This window comes from Apteryx mantelli, chromosome 20 (assembly GCF_036417845.1).
Source record: "Apteryx mantelli isolate bAptMan1 chromosome 20, bAptMan1.hap1, whole genome shotgun sequence".
Classification (NCBI taxonomy): domain Eukaryota; kingdom Metazoa; phylum Chordata; class Aves; order Apterygiformes; family Apterygidae; genus Apteryx; species Apteryx mantelli.
In genome coordinates this window covers 12,932,712-12,954,124 of record NC_089997.1, presented here as the reverse complement: position 1 = coordinate 12,954,124, position 21,413 = coordinate 12,932,712, and the positions used below count along the sequence as shown (strand labels likewise).

The following is a 21,413-nucleotide window of genomic DNA, read 5'->3' as shown; positions in this document are numbered from 1 at the left end:
AACAACTGCCAAGGAGTAAAGCAATGGCAGTGCTTTCCCTTCCCCTGTGCTTTGTTTTTCCCTGTGGACTGCAAAATAAAAGGAGAAGAGGGATCTCTGTGTGCTGATTATTTCTCTAAAAGATGTTTCCTTTTATCAATACTACATGCTTCTGCCCCTCACTTTGCCATGTAAAGATATGGATAGAGACAGAAGTGTAAAATAAGGGGGGAATATATAATTTCATTGATGGACAAGAAGAAAAAAGTGTGATAGCAGCATACATAGTTTATTTGAAAAAAATCTTGATGATGAAATAATCCTTCAGGAAAGAAAAGGAAGGTAGAAAATGCCTAATTCTCCAAGAAGAAATATGATGTTCTTTTTTTTCCCTCAGGAGAATGCATCCTAGAGTCATCAGTGGAGATAAAGCAGGGCTTTAAACAGTGGACATGCTGACCGTATGTTACAAAACTATGAATTTTTAAGAAATCTCCCTCCAAAGTGAGTAATAAAACTATCGTCTGCAGGCTATCATTGACAAATCAATGAGGCTGTCTTCATCACACTAATGAAACTGAGAAGTGTATTATGGATTTGAATCCAATGAATTTGAGCCCATTGTAGTGTCTGAGATTAATTTTCGTGCTTAGCATCTTCTGTTATCAGGAAGAGAAGGTGTTTTGAGCTTTTCTCAACAGCCCTTGGACATTGTCCCCAGAGTTTTCAGCTAAGTTTCCTGAGATGACTTATGAAAACTTCCTTGTGTCAGCATGCACTGGCAGTCAATGTCCCAGCCCCAGCAAAGTGTGTGTATGTGTGTGTGTGTGCAACATTTTATCAATATTTTTTGGATTTTCTTTATAATAACCCCCTGCAACCAAGGTGTGTGATATAATACATGATACATAATTAGAATTGCTGTCATGAAAAGCATCATGACCGGGGGAAAAGCCAAACCTTTGCACGGCCAAGGGCTTCCTTCAGGGCCAGCTTCACAGTCTTGTTTCTGAAACTGTAGATGAAGGGGTTTAAGAATGGGTACAGGACAGTGTTCAGCAAAGCTACAATTCTGTTGGTCTCCAAGGAAACCTCTTCTGAGGGCTGTGCATAGAGAACAATGCAGCTTCCATAGACAATGGCTAAGGCAGTGAGATGGGAAGAACATGTAGCAAAAGCTTTCTTCCTCCCAGATGCTGATGGCATGTGCAGAATACAGTGGAAGATGCACATGTAGGACACCAGGATTAAACATAAGGAACCCAGCACTACAAATGATATCAAAATGGAGTCTGCTTTCCAAAGCAGGCTGGTGTCAGAGCAGGACAGTTTGAATAAGGGGGAGTTGTCACAGAAAAAATGCTGGATCTTGTTGGGGCCACAGAAAGTCAGCTTTGAGAGGAGGACCAGGTGGTAACTCGAGAGTGTGAAGCCTATGACCCACCCAGCACCAACCAGACGGGTGCAGAGCTGCTGCTTCATGATGGCAGCATAATGCAAAGGTTGGCAGATGGCAACGTAGCGGTCAAAGGACATGACAACAAGGAGAGAGAACTCTGTAAAACTCAGGGCAAAATAGAAATAGCATTGGGCAAAGCAGCTGCTAAATGGGATAGTTCTCCTACCAGAGCTCAGAATCACCAACAGTTTGATGGTTGTGGAGGATGTGAACCAGATTTCCAGGAATGCCAGATTGCTGATGAAGAAGTACATGGGGGTTTGCAGGCGGTGATCCACACACACGAGGAAAATGATCGTTGTGTTCCCCGTCACTGTTGTCAGGAATATGAGTAGAAGGATCAGGGAGAGAAACAGCTGCAGTCTTTGATCAAGCCCTGAGAAACCCTCCAGGGTGAACTCAGCAACCACAGTTTCATTTCCTGCTCCCATGCCCAATTTCAGTGCATCCTGCTGAGACAGGAGCATGAAGAAGCAAGTGTGAGAATTTCAGTCTCAACAAGTCCTCAGAGATTTTACTGTCTTCTTTCTAACTTTTCCAAACACTCACAAAGGATTCTTTCTCACAAGCACAGTATTGTAAAGAGGTTGTGAACTAGTTCATGCCATGCCTGGGAAATTCCCTGTTCACTTTGACTTATTGCAAACATCCATCACATCTGTGTTTCAAAAGCCAACCTAATCTCCCAGCAAAAGTGCTTACTAGTATCTGCAGATGCCAGTCCATCCATGTAGATAAGTATGTTGAAAGTTATTCCTTCTACTTTTCAGTCCTTGCCTTTTTTGACTTGGAACGTCTGCGAGGCTGTTGCTTTCAAAACAAGCCAGTACTGAGCATCTCTTCTCCAATCCCCTGCTTTCTTCCACAGCTTCTTCCTCTCTGTTTCTTCAGAAGCATTGAGGAAACATTGTTATTAAATGTCCTGACCTAAATGCCTCGCTTTCCCTTTAGGGGAAGGGGGAAATCTTCTCATCTTAAAGAACTTAAAGGCTGTCCTGTTGATTATTTGAAATAGGAAGGGTCTGGAACAACAACAACAAAAAAATACTAAGCAGGGTTATATTTTAGAAGTTGGGCACTTCAGTTTGAGCAAGTTAGCTTCCTCCCATCTTGTCAGTGCAGAGAGAGAAGAGTGTCTGGAAGAGACTGGTAACACTTCTTTCACCTGTCAATTACAGTCTGGGAGGACCCAGCCTCTAGAGCTCTCTCTTTGTTGACTATATAGGGACCAAGGGAAAAAACGAGTACAGACACCAGCTGCTCACAGACACCTCTAATGAAGTCAATGAAACTCACTATTTCTGTCTCCACCCTCTTAATTAATTTAGTAGCTAATTTCTTTTTCAAACCAAAGAACATGCCCAACAGAAGGAAGTCCAAAGAAAACATAAGCAATAAATACTGACCTTTTTCCCTCCACCTTTGCATTTGGCTTTAGACATATAAAGGAAAGGAGCAGATGACTCCACAAATAAGATGCTTCAAGAGTGCAAGGGCAGGAGGAGAAGATGATGGGTTTTAAGCAGTGAAACAGAGCTTCTCCACAGACTGTGTTCTTAGTCTGCTGGCTGTCACCTAAAATCATGCTTCTCCTGAATGTGCTTTCTTAGAGGAATCTGAAAAGCTGCTGAGAGCTTACAGCAAAGCAGCTTCTCTGCTCACCATGGAGGTAACCGTCTTGAACCCTTTCATCAGGCTTTGGTTGGTTCAAAGAATTTGCTGTATTCAGGCCCCATGTAGCCAAAAATGGAGCTACCATACGCAGCAGTGACTATGGCAGTGTGAGATATGCAGGTGAAGAAGGCTTCTTATGGCTTTCCCAGAGGGTATTCTCAGGACAGTGCATCTAGCGCAGGCATAAGACACAGGGGTCAGTGTGAAGGAGCTCAGCAACACAGCAGAGGAGAGAGCAAAGCTCATGTTTGAAGGTGCCCATGCAGGTTGCTCTCCTCAAAGGGATGAGGCCACAGAAGAAAGAGTCTCTTTACTGGGGACACAGGGTACCTTGGTATGTAAGATGGTGGGGCTGAGCAAGGATAGAGATGCCATCACCCAATAGATAAAGATGAGTGTGGAGCACAGCCAGGGCTTCATAAAGATGATACAGTGTGATGGGTTGCAAATGGCCACACAGCAATCAAAAGACATCACAACAAGCAGGTTGAACTCAGCTGTGCCCAAGAAGATGGAAAGGAAGGTCTGGAACTGGCAAGCAGCCATGGGATGGTCTTAATCTCCAAGATGAGGCCGACAAACCTTTTAGGGACAAAGGGAACCAAATATCTAAGAAGGAGAAGCTGCTGGGGAAGAGATACGCTAGGTGTGGAACTGGTTGAGCCAAATGATGGCTATCATGACCATATTCCCCATGGCAGTGAGCAGATAAATCACCCACGGCAGCATGAAGAAGAGGATTTGCATTTGAGGAGTGACTGAAAAGGCCTTGAGGAAGAATTTTCCCGCTATGGTACGGTTGGGAGGATCCATTTCAGAATGCAGTCAGTTGAAGGTGTGACAGGAGTAACTAATGTCATGCATGGTGAAATTCGTCTTGCTGCCTTCATCAACTTTCCCTTCCCTTTTCCTAGTCCTACTTTTCCTTCTTGAGGTGGGAGACCAGAACTGCACAAGGGATTCTCATTTTCTCTTTGTTTATATCCAATGCCATGAAATAAATGTTGATGCTTTTTGTATCGTGAAAAGATCTTGAATGTCAGCCAGCACCAGTGTTTCACACCTGTGGTCAAACCCCCAGAAGTATGTAGCATATTCAGGAAACTCTCAGATTAGGACCACCAACGCAAAAACCCTAATGGGGTCTGCTTTGCTCATCGCCAGTTTGAATTGCATAGGCGAGTCTTGCACATCGTCCCCGCCGAGGCCACTCATGGTTACTGAGCCTCCTTGGTGGGACGGAGTCCTGTGCAGAATGGGGAGGGGCAGTTCACAGCATCTTAGTCTGGATGGTTTTGCTCATGGGGATCTGATCCAGTCCCGTAAACTCAGGGGGAATAAATTCCAGACAACATTCCTAATTGCCACAGCTGGTTTATCCCTGCTGCGACAGTAGTCCACGCGGTGAGCCCACCATCGATGACCGTGGCAGTCGGTCAGGTTAAACAACCGCACCTAGCACCCACTCCATTAGGGAGGGGAAACGTTTTGGTTTTGCTGGTGCAGGGTGCAGAGAGTGTTGTGCAGCCTGGGACCCTGGGGCAGAGCCTCCATCCGACCGAGCTCCTCTCTAGTAAATGAACTGCATCTGCCCCATCATCCCACAGCCTCAACAGCCACTCTGACAACCCTTAACGGGGCTGCTGCCTGTAGCGTCCCTGCGTATCCTGCAGCTCCAATGCTTTAAAATTGCCAGGAGTTGTGGTCCCTTCAAACTGGCTGCATTCGGTGTGGTGATCCGCTGCTCTGCCACCGGCCGGGCAGCTGCCTCCCCCTCAGGATCAGTGTCTGACTCCGACCTGGGGAGTTCATCGGGGTCCCAGATATTGCCATCCCAAATATTCATTCACCACTTCTAATTTTTCAGATATACTTCAGAAAGGAAACAGATGGGTCTTTTCCCAAGTATTCATAAATGTACTTTATAATATCGAATACAGCCTTTTGGATGAAAAGAAATGAAAAATGGAAAAGCTACATCTGTGATTATTATGGTATACTGAACCAGAGTCAATGCGAGTCTGTACTACTTTTAGAATGACAGTGTATGAAGCAAGAAAACATGCATTTCTGTTTAATGGTAACTTCTTTACACAACTAAAATTGGAAAGCATAAAAACAAGGGCTCAGAAGCATCATCTTCTGCAGTTGAAATATAGGCTATCTATCTGAAAAAGAAAACCCATGGAAGCTAATATCAAAGGTAATTCACAGGTGCTGGGAAATACTAAGAAAAGTGAAATAATTTTAATGTTTACAGAACACTCTGTCTTTTCTTTTTTTTTTCTTCTTTATATTCTCCATGATTTCCATCCCTTATTTGATTTGGGCTTTCCTGTCCCATGCCTAACCAAAGATATCCCAGATCTCTTGTGAAATACATATAAATGTGCAGCTTAGAGTATTAGGACTATAAGAGGTCATCTTTCAGAAAGGCTTCCTTGGAGGAGTTTCTTGAAGATAACACTTCTGAGATCTGTCAAATCCCAAGATTTGTTAGACTAGAGGCATAGTAGCTGCCTCAATCTCCTGCTAATAAAGTCTTATTGGGGGTTGTACTACCAATAAGCATAATTGGTGCGGACTCTCTTTTCTTCTAACATGGCAGTATCCTAGAAACTCTTTGCTCTTAATTAACCATCGGAGTAACCCCCCAATCCAGTGAATTAAGGGGCGGGGGGGTTTTTCTAATCTCTCCCTGCCAAAGGTCTCCCTTCCTTGGGGATCTCTGCTGCAACCCGCACACCGCACACTGCCCCAGACCCTGAAACAAGACATCCAGGGCTGACTTCCAGGAGGAGGCCTCAGAGAGCAGTTTTGACATGGTGGGACTTTTTTCTCTGGCATAGTTAACAAGGAAAAGGTCTTGCCTTGACGGAGCGCTCAGAGGTCCTCTTTCGAGCAGCAGTGCCACAGTCATTACCTTTCGAAATGGGCAAATAAGGAAAACTTCCAAAGACAGAGTATTTCTTCAGAAAATAATTGGCCTCTTATAACCACTACTACCAGATGCAGATACTACAGTGAGTGATGTTTCAAGGGCTCAGAGCTTATTTTTTGTGCTGAAAATGAAGCAAATCATAACATTCCTTTTGGACCCTGAAAATAATCGCCTGATGCTCAAGCACTTTCCTGTAAACTGGCAGGAAATATATGAAGGGTCATAGCTGAGAATCAGCTTGCAAAGTTGAATTTTTTTTATGCAAATAACTCTGCAAGGCCCCTCAGTATTATGGTCCTCACCTTTCCACATGCTCCTCTCTTCCCTAAGGGAGTCATTTCTAGCCTGACAGTTCAGGTGTCCCTCTCAGCTGAGCACATTTTGCAATGTGTCACTAGGTTGTTGGAGGTCTGCAGTTTCTGAGATTCTTGCCAGGATCTCCAGCCAGGATGCTAACTCAACCCCCACGTTCAGCTGAGCACATACAACTGACCTCACCATCATCATCCAAGCCACGTGCCTGCTGCTGGTCTATGAGCTGCTAAGGCAGGAGTGACCTCACATGCACATGCCCCAGCCATGAGGCTGCTGCTAGCCTATCAGAGGTTGAGTCAGAAGTGACCTCCCAAGAGAAAACACAAGCCTTGTCCATCAGAGAAGAGGAAAGGCCATCAGCAGCCATGTGGGCTTGGTAGATGATTGTAAGGTCACCTCTATCTGAGCAGCTGATAAGCCAGCACTTGGCTAATGCTTGGGGCAATTGTTTGTGAGGTCACTTCTGCCTGAGGACCTGATAGGCCTCCAAGCAGCACAGAGCTAGGATGCTGATTGTGAGGTCATTCAGAACTGAGTAGCTGATAGGCCAGAAACAGTTACATGGCTTGGATGGTGACTGTGAGGTCACCTCTGTCTCAGCCTCTGATAGGCCAGCAGCAGGCCCATGGCTCAGGTGATGATTGTGAGGTCATTGCTGCATGAATACCTGACTGGATGGAAGCCAAGACCATGCTGAGGTCATTTCCATAAGGGCAGGTGAAAGACCAGCAGCAGTTCCATTGGCTTGGTGGGTGATTATGAGGTCAGTTGTGTCTGATCAGCTGATAGGCTCCAGGAAGCTGATGGCTGGGGACATTTTTATGAGATTAGTTGTTTCTCAGAAGCTGCTTGGATAGTAGGAGGCCCATGACCATAAAGGTGAAAGTGAGGTCACTTCTGTCTCTGCAGGTGATGGACCAGGAGCAGGCACATGGGTGGGAAAGTGGCTGTGGGATGACTTCTATGGGTGAAGCTGATAGACCAGTACTTGACTCCTGTCTGCGGTAAGGGGTTGTAAAGTCCTGTCTGCCTGAGGACCTGATAGACCACCAACAGGCACAGGGCTCGGATGTGGGTTTTGTGGTCACTCCTGTCTCTGGTGAGTGCCACTCGCTCTGTACAGAGTGAGGAGTGGCATGGACAGCCGTGGGCCGTGAGTGGTTTTGGGCCACTGGACTCTGTGTAAGACACATAAATATATTTTTTATTGTTGCAGGCCTGATTGTAACAGAAATATTACTGGTCTTTTGAAAGCCCAGTAAGTCCAGTTGTGGTTAGACACCTGAACTCTGCCTGAAAAGGTGAAGAACCATTTTCAACATTTAAAGGAAAAATAGGAGCACCTTTTCCTCAGCTGAAGTGGTGGAATATTTTTAATAAAAAGTCAACATTTTCCCATGAAATAATAATGGAAAATTTCAGGAAGGGTATGAATCTCAGAGGAGAAATATTGACCTGCCCCTGGCTTCGCATTACCACTGTTCTGTCTATTATGCTGTGGATGTAGTCTCACTAATCTTTCACATATTTTCATCTGTCCTCATTAAAGTGATCATTTATCAAGTTTCCTTTATGTCAGACTATCTGGAAAACTTTCTGTAATTTTCCAGTCTTCCTCCTCCCCTTGCTCTTTATCCATCAGATACCTCTCAACTCTCCAGTTGCTGCTCTGAGCTTCAGGGAGTCTGAAGCTTGCCTCATCTTTCAGGAGTCTGATTGACTTTTTAGACAGGTCCTTAGTTGTGTTTCTGTCTATCCATTCCTATCTATCGGTCAAAAGAGTTCAAGGAGGGTTATTCCTTGTGGAAAGTGACCCTCACTGGAGGTAGCTTGGATTTAATATACAGTTGAGGAGTGTATTTGACTTTTTATTAAACTGTATCATATTTTATTTTTGCTTGTTTGCAATTAAGAAAAATCCTCCTGTGTCTGCAAGTAGTTCTCTAAGGAAAGCAGGTGGGAATTGGTGTGTAGGAGCTGTAACATTCAGCTACAGACTTGAGTGGAAAAAGGTTAGATTTTAACAGGAGTGATGTAAGTCCCCAGTGGCTGATGAGAGAAATGGCAGGGTTGGGGAGGTGAGGAGGAAAGTTGTCCTTAAAGGTGTCATATCGAAAATACTGCTTTTCCTGCATGTTCAGACTTCATTATGGTAGAGACCCTCTGGGTCAGTATGAATTGGAGAGTGTGGCTATCACTTATTCTGTAAGCTGAAAAATAAAGGAAGCTTAAAAAGCAGAAATCCTTTCTTTTTCAGGTGCTCATTGAAATCTTGCTCTTGTAAATACACTCCTGAATCCTCTCCAATTAGCCACACAAGAACCGAAGAACTGAAGAAAATTAGGGGGAGTGAGATTGGTTGTTAGGGCTTTCTGCATTTTAATGGTGCCTCTGGTGTATTTGGTGCTGAGTCCATGAACCTCAGCTACTGAGAGGAGATTGAACAAGCCTCTCAAGAAGTTAAAGGCAGAAGCAAATGCCGAAGTTTCTTGGAGTGTTAATGGGTCCCACTGAGGGTCGTTACTCACAAAGCCTCCCCAGAGGCTGATTACAGCAGAAAGTTGGAGGCACTCATTGCAAGTAGGCAAAGGGAACGTGCGGGGGACTCTGATGCCAAGTAAACCTGGATGAGTTTTGTCAAGCAGAATGGCCAGGCACTGACACCCAGCCCCTGGGTAGGGTGATCCTTTCCCTCACGCTGTGCTCAGGGCTCTTCCTGGGGCAGTGTGAATGTGGGGGTGTGCACTCCCACCCCAGGATCTCCCCACCTTTCCTGATGTCTCTCTGCCCTCACTTGCTTTTCCTTGAGACACAAAGCCAGTAGCTGATCACAGACTCCCTCTGGGTGACCTGTAGCACCACAGCACTACCCTTCAAGTGACACTTCCTTTTCCTGAAGTCACATCTGAACCCCGCGAGCTGCAGTTTGTGGCTGTTTCCCCTTCTCACGCTGTTTCCCACTTTCCATCATCTCTGAAACCACCTTTCAAGCACTCACAGGCTCCTACTCTACTGCCCTTTGCCTCCACTTCAGCAGGCTAAAGAAGCCCAGGTCCCTCAACCTCTCCTCCTGGGTGTGGTTATTCCCTCCTAGGTGCAGGACTTGACACTTCTCTTGTAAATCTTCATGAGGTGCCTGTTGTCCAAATCACCCACGTTTCTCAAAGTCCTTCTGGACTGAAGTTCCTCTGTGTAAAAACAGAACAAAACAAAACCAAAACCAACACAAAACAGTACCAATGGGGAAAGGGTAAGCAGAGGTGGGCTGATTGTATGGGAGGGGATCAGCATGGTAAAAGAGAGAAACTTAAAAGAGGGAAGAGAAATAAAAGGTGGAAATGAAAAGTGAAGCAAAGGATTGATCAGGGCTGTTTTGGAGATTCCTGCCAGGAAGCCCTGCATCTCAACCATTCTGACTGGAGGAAGACAAGAAAGCTGACCTCCTTCCACTGTTATGGGGAACCCGTGTGTTTTCCGTGACATTGACAAGTGAAGGCCCAGAGGGAAAAGAGTCACAGACTCCATCAGGGTGGAAGGGACCTCAGGAGCTGTCTAGCCCAATCTCCTTGCTCACAGCAGGGTCAGCTCTGGGGTCAGACCAGGTTGCTCTGGGCTTAATCCAGTCTGGTCTTGGAAACCTCCAAGGGAGGAGACTGCACAGTGTCTCTGGACAGCCAGTTCCAATGCTTGACCATCTTCTTAGCAGAAAAGCTTTTCCTTATCTCCTGCATAAACATCCTCCCATCATGGACTGTGGTGTAGAGCCTGGCTCCATTTTCTTGGTGACCTCCTCGTAGCCATTCGAAGGCTGCCATGAGATCCATCCAAAGCCTGGAGTTCAGGTGCAAGTTCCCTGTTTAGCCAAGCTGGTCCCCGACATGTCTGCTAGCTTTACTGAGTATTGGGATGGACCATTCTTGTGCTTGGTGGATGCTGTCCTTAAAGGCCTGCTGGCTTTCCTGGGCTCTTCAGAGCTGCCTCCCGTGGGATTCCCCACCAGGCCCCTGAAGAGGCCAAAGTCTGCTCCTCTGAGGGCCAGAGTCTGTACTCTGCTGCTGTCCTTCCTCACATCCCGTCAGGGTCTGCGACTCCACTTTTTCATGGTCACTGTAGGCAAGGCAGACACTGACTATCCCATCCCTGCTCAGTTCCTCCTTGTTTGCAATTTCCACATCCAGGAAAGCATCACCCTTCTCGGCCCATCTGGCAAATGTGCCAAGAAGTTGTCCCTGACACCTTCCAAAAACCTCCTGGACTCCTTGCACTCTGCTGTTTGTCCTTCCAATGAATGTCAGGGAGATTAAGATCTCCTGATAAGAACCAGGGCCTGTGACCCACAGACTTCCTCAGGTTGCTTAAAGGAGATTGCATCCACCTCCTCACCCAAGGTCTGTAGCTCCTATCACAATGTCACCTTTACTCTCATGCTCACCAACAAGCTCTCACACAGCTCCTTGTCCATCCCAGGGAAGAGCTCCATACATCTGAGCTGCCCCTTCACACAAAGGGCATCCTCCCTCCTCGTCTTCCCTCACAGTCTCTCCTGAAGACCTTGTACCCAACCAGCATAGCCCTCCAGTCATGTGAGCTGTCCCACCACATCTCAGTTATTCCAACCATGTTTCAGTCCTGTGACAACTTGTGCATCTCCATCTGCTATTGTCTGTGCCCCAGGCTGCATTCACTTGCACATATTTGGGCTGCAGAGCCTCAGCTGTGGCACAGAGCGTAGATTGCTCATGGTGAGCCATGTTACCAAGAGTCAAGGACACCGTATGTGCAGTGGCCCACTTCAGTGCATGGACATGCCGGCATAGATAGGAGGTGGCAATGTAATGGTGAAAGGAGGTTCCCACTAAGGGAGCAAACCCTGCGGTACCTGAGGCCAGAGGAAAGCAGAGCTGGGCTGTGCAGAAATGGCAGGAGAGGACTTTGCTGCCTGAAATGACTTTGTAGCTCCACAGGGCCTGTGACAGAGGTGAACTGATCTCCAGGAAGGACAAGGTGCCAGTGAAGAAGTCCCTGGGCCTGGACAGCCTGTGATGCAGCCATCCTGTGGACATCATTAGCACAGTCCCTGTTCATATCATCTGGGATGAGAAGAGGTTCAGGAGTAGGAGAGCTTGAAGGGTTTGAGAGTGCAGAAACTACAGCGGAGGCCTTGGTGTGATGTGCCTCCCATTTATGCAGCTGCTTGGATGTAGATGGGATGGACTTTGCCTAAAGGCAGTGGTGGCATTCAGTTATTTGGGCACAGGTAGGAAACTGGAGAGGCCCTGGGGCACTTGCCCAGCAACCACTCCAAAAGGGCATGGCTTTCCTGTAGGTCCCATGCTGGATCTGCTAGAGACCTGTGGTTGTGCTGGACACCCCAGGCATCTGACATGGCCCTGCCTATGGCTGATGTTTATGTCATTAAATCAAGGGTCTGCACTGAATTACATGAACTGTTTGCAATGTAGAGATGTGCATGAGTCTCAGCTTCCTAGTGAGTGGAGCTCTAGGAGCAGTGGTAGGCATCCAGTGTCATTTCAGATGGCCAAGAAAATTCCCCACCTGGACCCAACCTCATGCTCTAGAAGGACACAGGTCTCCTGGTTGCTCCATCAGAGCAAGCAGACCCTGGCACATGCCTTGCACCACGTCTGTCTCTTCAAATGTCGCCAGGTGTTTGTGTGTGAGCAACTGACTCCCATCCTCCATCTCCACTGATTACAATGGGAGCTTAGACAAGGTGCTCACATGCAGACATGGGCACCCTTCAGCTTTGGCAAGGGCAATCCCACCTCCTGTGTGTTTGTGGAATTCATGGGAGGGATCTGAATCCCACTCCAGCCCAGGGGTTTCTAACCTGGCATGAGATGTCCAGATTGACTCATCTGAATTAACACCTGAACCATAGGTAAATGAACTCTCTTCTTGTCCCTGTCTAGGTGTCCTGCCTAGTAAAGAGGTGGGAATAGGATCTTCCGGAGTGGGACATTTCCATCTCTCATAGATAATCATCTTCTGACGAGACAAATTGCAATGCTGGGACCAGTCTCTCTTCACTGTTTAGAGAGAGACATCATAGATGATTATTTTAGTCTACCTCAGTGAACATTTCCCAAGAGGAGGGAGTGCAAAGGAGAAATGAAGTCACACCTTCAGCTAGGCCACTGTTCCCAAGTGGGGCCAGTCTACTGGGACAGAGGGAGCTCATGGCAACAGGTCAGCCCTGCCGAGAGACAGCTCTGTGCAAGAGCATCTCCTATGCAGAGAGCAGCAGGGCTCCAGGCACTGCCTGCTCTTGCTGACATGAGATGAGACAAGACGGAGAGAACTGAAAGGCAGTGTGGAGTGGGAGGACGGAGGAGAGCTCACAGAGGGACACATCTTCACAGCCCCTGACACAGTAAGTCTCTGGCTGTGGAGCAATACTGCTGGAGTTCATGGAGGGGTCTTCTAAACCCATCCCATCCCATGACTGCTCAGTTCTTCAGGATGTCTCTGCTGTCTTCTTGAGTGCAGAGGAGGAGGAGGTGCTTCTAAAGCAGGGATTCCCAGCCACACCATCACAGGGACAGGGCATCCTGCTACCTTCTTGCCAGGATGCTGCAGGGGTGTGAAGGCAGGGAGTGCACCCAGGTCTGCATGGGCTGTATTTCAGAGCAGTGTCCCTGCACCCCAGGGTGCTGTGTGCCTGCGGCAGTGACTCTGCTGCCTGTGCAGCAGAGCACAGCACTCAGCCTGCCCAGGGAACTCCCCACAGTGCTGCAGGGACGATCGACCCCAGCAGAGCAGGTTCATTCTCCTGCTGAGAGGGTTCTGCATGGGTCAGGGCTGCTCACAACTCTAGCTCATGCACAGGACATTTCAGAGGGAACTTTTCAAGAGGAAGGTGAAGGCAGGGATTACCTGAAAGAGAAGCCAATTTCCTGAGGTGGTGCTTTAATTGTCCTGCCACCTGGCAAGGGGAAAATGGAAATGGAGCTGTCAGCTTTGAACAAAGGACTGAAACTCCTTAACACTTTCAATGAGCAGTCAATGGGTCTGCTAGGTACTTCTGAAAGTCCCTGCACCCATTCCTTAGTCTATAGACAGCACCAGCTTCCCCTTTGCTGGCCTCAGCAGCATTTATCTGCCCTGCTCCTTAGCACCTCCAAAAATGGGAATGCTCCTGGACAGTGCCCTACTGCTGGGAGGTTTCTTTAGGTCAGAAGTGAGCACACTGGGGAAGGTGTGGGCATTGCAGGGACTGACCATGACTTGCCCAAATCCATCCTCCCACGATGTTTCTAGAAGCAGTTCCCTCTCATTCACTGCCCAGCTCTGATGCCTGGAGCTGTCCCTGCTGGGAGCTGTTTCTCTGTCCCAGTGTCTTTTCCTGGTTGGTGCTTACAGACCCCATCCCATGCTCTGTGCACTTGGTTCTGCCCTACAGAAAGCTCCCACAGGCAGGGCACTGTCCAGAGGCTTCTCTGTGTTTGCAGGTCCTAAGGAGCAGGTCAGACAAACCTTCATGAGGCCAGAGAAGTTGCTGCTGATGCTGTCTGTAGGCTGAAGTGGGGATGAAGGGACTTGCTGTGTTTTTTCTCAGACCTTTTGATCTCTCAGAATGATGGGAGTGCTCAGCTGCAGTTAAGACACCGACCCTGTGTGTCCTGCATGGTGTGGTCTTCATGGCAGTGAGAAGCGCCAATCCCTTTCCAACCCGTGAGGCTGCTGACATTGCATTTCATCAGGTTGGGTAATCAGCTGACTCTCCTTTAAGGACAGTCCACCTTTGGACCCTTGACTGTTTCTCTGGGGTGTCCTGCCAACTTGGAAGCTGCCGTCCAGCAAAGCACAGCTTCCCTGTAGCATTTCTGTGATATGTGGGAGTCTGGTCATGTGAGTCGTCAGATACCCTGGCACACACCACTCTCTCCATCTCTGGGCTGAGAGAAGAATTTGGAAATCTTCACTGTGAAACTGAACTCCTCCACTCTCAGCTCAGTCCACTTTCTTTCTCAGAGGAACTTGTGAGTGTGATTGTCCTTTAGCTGAGGGAGGTGCAAGTGCAGCACAGCGAGGGGAAAAACTTAAAGACAGACCAGATCCTGTGACTCTGTACAAAGTCACAGCAAAATGTTGAACAGCCCTTTCACATAAGGAGTGGACGTAATCTGCTGCAGGATGTGCACATCAGAGCTAGTCACTTCCCATTCCCACTGCAGTGCCTGGAGGAAGGGTGCGGATGGTAAATGGACATGAGGACAGAGTCTATCTCATTGGAACAGAGACGTCCAGAAAGTGTGAGGTCACCCCCTGCCTGCACTTGACTGCTTCTCTCCCTTGCTAGAGTGGGCGACGGTGTGACTGGTTCAGCTACAGACACCTCTGTTCAAGAGGGCAAGGCTGGGGGAGATGAAGCCCTCACAAGGGTCTTCTCTTTCCGAGACAGCTGGCATGAGAGCAGTATTCACCTCTCATTATGGCAAATAGAGAATAGTCCCACTGGGTCACTGGACCAAGTTCCCTCTGCTGAGCTCACGGCACCGATCCCCAAGTATCCCACCAAATATCTGGGGCTGCTTGACACCTCCATTTACACTCCTGGCAGAGCAGAACTGCCTCCTCTGGAGACCATAGGCAGGGTCCCCTGCTCAGCGTGGCACACACAGCCAGCACAAACAGAGCTCAAGCAAGGATTCTGAAAGAAGGAGAAGGACAGAGGAAATGTGGGGGCACTATGAGAAATGGAATGGGTCTGGCTCAGAGAAGTCTGCTCTAATGTTTTACTGTCTTTTCCTCCTCAGACAGACCCCCATGCCCAGGGGGAGCAAATGTTCAACAGCAGCTCCCCAAACGAGTTCCTCCTCCTGGCATTTGCAGACACACGGGAGCTGCAGCTCTTGCATTTCTCCCTCTTCCTGGGCATCTACCTGGCTGCACTACTGAGCAATGGCCTCATCATCACAGCCATAGCCTGTGACCACCGTCTCCACACCCCCATGTACTTCTTCCTCCTTAACCTCTCCATCCTCGACCTTGGCACCATCTCTGTCACTGTCCCCACATCCATGGCCAATTCCCTGTGGGACACCAGGGCCATTTCCTACTTGGGATGTGCTGCCCAGGTCTTTCTGTTTCTCTTCTTCTTCTCAGCAGAGTATTATCTTCTCACAGTCATGGCCTATGACCGCTACATTGCCATCTGCAAACCCCTGCATTATGGCACACTCATGGGCAACATAGCTTGTGCCAAAATGGCAGCAGCTGCCTGGGGCAGTGGTTTTCTCTATGCTGCCCTGCACACTGCAAACACATTTTCAATACCACTCTGCCAAGGCAATGTCCTAGAGCAGTTTTTCTGTGAAGTTGCCCAGATCCTCAAGCTTTCCTGCTCAGACTCCTACCTCAGGGAAGCTGGGCTTATTGTGGTTGGTGCCTGTTTATTCTTTGGGTGTTTTATTTTCATTGTGCTGTCCTACGTGCAGATCTTCACAGCTGTGCTGAGGATCCCCTCTGAGCAGGGCAGGCACAAAGCCTTTTCCATGTGCCTCCCTCACCTGACTGTCATCTCCTTGCTTATAAGCACCTCATTTTTTGCCTACCTGAAGCCCCCCTCCCTCTCCTCCCCAGCTCTGGATCTGGTGGTGGCTGTCCTGTACGTGGTGGTGCCTCCAGCAGTGAACCCCCTCATCTACAGCATGAGGAACAAGGAGCTCAAGGAGGCACTGAGGAAACTGATTCAGTTGCTGATATTTTAGCAGCAAGAAGCTGCCCATCTCTAGTCACAAGCAATATCCAATCTATCTCAGGCAACTCGTGTGCTTTGGGCGTTCTATCTGCGACACTCATGTTTGTACACAACTGCTTGAGTTCATCTCCGGAGGCACAAAGTCCATCTGTCTGACCCAGAGGCCTTCTGTCCATCTGTCTACCACTGCATCAGAGCTGGCCTCCCAAGTAGCATCTCTGTAATAAAAGGGGATTTCCTCAATACACTGCCTGAAGGCTGGGCTCTTCTTCCAAAGCAGGAGCCAAGAATGCACTGAGGGAGTTGCACCCCAAAAGGCCTTTTGCTGCACATGAGTTTTCCATGGGCTAAGGGGGACGCGCTCATAGGGTGGTGTGTTAGGAAATGAGGGCAGGATTCTGCCCTCACTTGTGGGTGCCGAGTACCCCTGGAGAGGGTGAGTGGTATCTGCCGGGGACTGTCTCACATATTACAGGGCTGGTGACAGATGCCGGTTCTTCTGGAAGGGAATATGGAGTCACCAGGGGAGCACAGGGCATCCCCAGGGTCAGCGTGTGCCTGGGATGGGCAGTGAGTGGAGACTCACAAAAGCAAGTGCAGGCACCCAAAGCAAAGGGCTAAACCAAAGAAGGCACTGAGTGAGGGCTCTGCAAGCTCAGCAGAGCCAGCAGGGACTCAGCAGGCCCAGGGAAGGGACACTCCAGAGCGGTTCTTGTCATCCACCTACAAACCATGGGCTGGGTGCAAGGACACACCTGAACGCCTCCTGAGCCATTTGAAATACCGTGTTTGCTTTGAGCATCTTCCACAGCCACAGACCCTGGGGAGGGGGGTGTCAGGTGCAATGCTGCTGGGCCAGCTGGCTCTGCCATGGCCAGCGCAGAGTCACCCCATGGCCCCACAGCCTGCTTGTGCTGCAGAGTAGCACTGACAGCCCGGGGCCCTGCAGGGAACCGGGGAGGGGTGAAGGAAGAGCCGGCTAGGCCAGCACAGGCACATTCACCTGGAGAAAGGCTCTCTGGGAAGCTGGGAGTCCTGAGCAGGGCTGCTCACCCTGCCCTGAAACCCCCCCACACAGCTTGCGGCCTAAAGCTTCAGCAAATTTAGCTATTAATGCTAAGCAAGTTATGCTAGCAGATTAATTCTGGACAGCTTCAGTCCAATATTCTCTAACAGTCCTCCCTTTGTTTTTATTAAGCATCCCTGCTAATATGCTAAGCAGGGTTCCCCAAGTCTTTCGAGGCGTACTAACATTCTCCATAATTTTAGTAGAATTACAAACACTCAAATCACAAAACACACATATCTGAGTGATTACTTGTGTCTACAGTACTGTTATCTACGAATATAAGATCACAGAGGGTTCTCATACAAACACATCCTTTTCCACTATATACAAGTACAGTTTCAGGGGTTTCATCGGGATGTATTTCAAAATGACATTTTGTTCAGTGTCAAGACAAATGTCTTCAGCTTTGATAGTGTTACTCTCACAAATAAATATATATTTTTTAGGATTTTCAAACCTTTTCTGCATACCTAGAACATACTGGGTTAGCCGTTCATCTCTGTCCAAGAAGCTGGTCTTAGCCGGGATATAAGTTCCTGGTATAGCCAATTGATGCCCAAATAAGACTTCTGCTGGGCATAACCCTACCGGTTGTCTAGGGGTTGTTCTACTCCACTTGCTACTCCCTGTCGTTCATGAACAAATAATTCAAATAGCTTACTATAATCTGGTAGTCCTAGAGCCGGGGCTGAGACCAACACCCTTTTACAGATGTAAAAGCTTTCTCTTTTTCTGGACTCCAGGCCAAAGGCTCCGTCTCCTCCTTTTTTGTTGCCTGGACCAAAGGTTTGGTAAGCTCTCCCAACCCAGGAATCCATGGCTGACAAAATCCTACAGCTCCTAAAAATCACCTAAGTTGCTTTTTTGTTATAGGACGGGGTATATTGAGAATTATCTTTACTCATTCTGGATCAATTAATCTGTGCCCTTCCTTCAACATAAACCCCAAATATTTTACCTCTTGTTGACACAGCTGGAGCTTGGACAGAGATGCTTGATGCCCTTTCTCAGCAAGAGTGTTACATAGACAAATAGTGTCTTTCAAACATGTCTCGTAATCTTTACTTGCTAATAACAAATCATCCACATATTGTATTAACACTGAACGTCCTGGAAGTTTGATAACAGGAAGATCAATTTTAAGTATACGCAAAAATATAGTCTAGAAAGGAAAGCTGAGGGGTGTTCCTCAGGCTGTTGCTGACACTCCCTTATTTTAGACCAATTTGCAGTCTTTTGTCCTGCCAAACGTATAGCTTCTTCTAAGCCTTGTCTAGCTAATTGCAACTGCTGGTAATCTGCCTCTACATTATGATTCCACCCGGGGTCCACAATTGGCCAGGCTGTTCGAGCAGCCAGAACACCCCCCTCTCCTACCCAACGACGGTTTACATCCAGAATTGAGTGTTTTTCATCTGGAGTGAACACGCCTTCAAGGAGCATTTACACATCCCCCCACGTAGGATCATACGCCCGCACTATTCCTCTTACAATTTGTAACACTTTCTCGGCATATTCCCTAAGCCTAGGAGTTTGTTGACTCCATGCAATCCAATCTTGGGGCCCCCAGGGTCGGTAATTTCGTGTTGTAGCTACCCGAGGTGCCCTGTCTGGACCTGGTGGGGGCACTCCTGGCACAGGAACGACATGCTAAGGGGCTTGAAAGGCAGAGGGGGAAGGCAAGGGGGGTACAGAGAAGTTGAAACCGAGGATAGTGCAGAGGGTGGAGCAGTTTCCACAAGCGTTTTAGCAGCTGCACTACTTTCAATACTCTGAGAAAATTTTTCTTTGCCCAACTGTCCCATACGTACCAATAATCCATTTGTCCGGGGAAACCTATCCTGCAAATGGTGATGCAGGAAAGTTAACTCCTGATGATCAAAGGTTCCCTGTGGCGGCCATCGTTCCGCTGGGTTACCAGCCTTTGTCAGGAACAGCCAATCCTCCTGACATAGTTGGATCACCCCCCCCCCTTTTTTTTTTTTTCCTCTTAGGTTCTTGGTACCATCAATCTTACTCTAGTTTTGCAGAATTTCAGCTAAAGGCGTCCCCTTTTCTATGCTGAACTTATTTCCCATATTGAGTTCTTGAAAAGTGCGTCTTATGCTGATCAGGCAGCACACTTCCTTATAATATACTTTTTTTTTTTTCCCCTCAGCAACATCAGAATTTAAATTTTCATTACCCCCTGCAGCCAGCACGTTTACACTCTCTCTCTTTCTCTCTGTCTGGGAACCGCACTCACACCACCCGAGTCTTTGACTGCTAGGACTGCTGTCCCTTCGCAGTGGGCGGCTCTGTCAGCCGACGGGTGCCCCTTTCAGTTCCCAGGTCACACACACACACACCAGTCACAGCACCGGTATTCACACTCGACTAGTCACAGTAACTCTAAGTTAGTCTTGCAGTGCATCTTACGCTGATCAGGCTGCGCACTCCCCCCTTCCGGCCGGAGTGAGACAGGACTCGAACCCTCTCAAATTCTGGGAGTGGGACTCGAACCCACCCCAAAACCCAGGAGTGGGACTCGAACCCACCCCAAACCTGGGAGTGGGACTCGAATCCACCCCAAAACCTGGGAGTGGGACTTGAACCCACCCCAAACCTGGGAGTGGGACTTGAACCCACTCTCCCTGCCCTGATACACCTTACAGCGATCAGCCTGCATGCCCCTTACCTGGTACGCCTTACGGTGATCAGCCCGCGTACCCCTTACCTGGTACGCCTTACGGTGATCAGCCTGCGTACCCCTTACAGTGCACTTTGTTACCAAACCAGAATTTAGAATTTAGGCAGGAATTTAAGACTCACCCTCTTGGTGCCTCCCATTGCCAAAGATCCCAGGTGAACTCACCCGATGGCGCCAGATGATCGTTTGGAGACGAGAGGCCCCGACGGTGGTTGCCTAGGGTCCCATCTGGGGTGCCAAACTGTTATGGAAAATCAGGCTCGCTGGCCTCCATAACAGGATCCGACTCCAGGTTCCTGCTGAGGCAGAACTTCAAGTTCAGACTAGAGAGAAATAAAATTTAATGATACACGTGCGGTAATTACAGCTCGAGCTGGGTGCCTCCAAAGAGGGACCCCGAACAAAGAAATCCCTGGGCAATTATACCCTTACAATCTAAATTCCCCACCCCTTAAGCGATAGTTTGGACCAATAGTAACAGTTAGGTATGGGGTCTTCCCCTTCTTCACTGGGCCCCTTCATTGTCTCTAGGCAGGCTGCTTCTTTTCTTATCTTCAAGGTTGGCTACTCCTGCTGTCTGTGCAACTTCTTTATCACTCCAGCTTGAACCGGCTCTGGGGCCCCCTTTTACTTATCTAAGTAAAAGTTCACAGCCTGAGGCCTAAGGCTTCAGCAAATTTAGCTACCAATGCTAAGCAATTAATTTTGACAGCTTCAGTCCGATATTCTTTAACAACCAGCACTGGCCTATCAGGCACTGAGCCACAAGTGACCTCACAACCACAAACAGCAGCCATGCAACTAGCACTGGCCTATGAGGCACTGACGCTGAACTGACCTCACATGCAGCCATGAAGCCATATAGCTGCTCCTTGCCTGTTAGTGTCTCAGGCACAATTGCCCTAAACCAGCACAAACAGCAGCAATGTCCATGCTGATCACCAGTCACATACTGATGCACAGCTGACCACAAATCACAAACAGCAGCAATGGGCCTGCTCCCCTTTTATGAAGCATGGAGACACAAGTGACCTCACCATCATCACCAAAGCTACATGCATGCTCTTGGCCTACCAGCTGCAGAGGCACAACTCACCTCACAAGCACAAATGGCATCGACGGGCCTGCTGCTGCCCTATCTTGGACCGAGTCACAAGGGAGCTGAAAAGTGCAAACCTTCACAGAGGAGAAGCTCATCTGGGTCACTCTCACGTCTCTCGATTACGCTGTTATCACTCCATACAGAACAGTCTTCTGCAAACGGCTTTCATCTCCTGGCAAGACTCTCTCCAGCTCATGCGACAGCTCCACTCTGTCATCCTGGGGAAAAATCACAAAAGGAACTATTGGTCTTGATTTCCTTTAGTACCATCAAGTCCCAGCTGGGAGCCTTTGCACTGCAGCACCTACACAATGACAGCAGGATGCCACTTCCATTTCTAGTGCATTTCTAGGGACGGAGATCAGCTGAGGGAGCAGCTGCACTGCAAAGGGTTTCTGACACTCTCAGATCAGATCAGCACTGCACCAGGCATCAACCTGACGCCAGACCTCTGCTCTGCC

The 21,413-nt window shown here is 48.3% G+C and overlaps 3 protein-coding genes across 3 annotated transcripts in view; 1 reads left to right on the top strand and 2 right to left on the bottom strand.

The window, feature by feature from the left end:
* LOC136993803 (antigen WC1.1-like) overlaps window positions 1-21,413 on the top strand; it is a 350,141-nt gene that overhangs the window by 119,631 nt on the left and 209,097 nt on the right. The window lies entirely within an intron of this gene.
* LOC136993747 (antigen WC1.1-like) overlaps window positions 1-21,413 on the bottom strand; it is a gene marked incomplete at both ends in the record, with an annotated part of 213,633 nt that overhangs the window by 49,342 nt on the left and 142,878 nt on the right. The gene's annotated exons all lie outside the window — the stretch shown is intronic.
* Window positions 1,027-1,515, bottom strand: LOC136993749 (olfactory receptor 226-like; the record flags this gene model as incomplete). The annotated part of the gene is made up of 1 exon (XM_067308692.1): window positions 1,027-1,515. A coding segment is annotated over exon 1 (489 nt), but the record flags the coding sequence as incomplete, so codon positions are not given.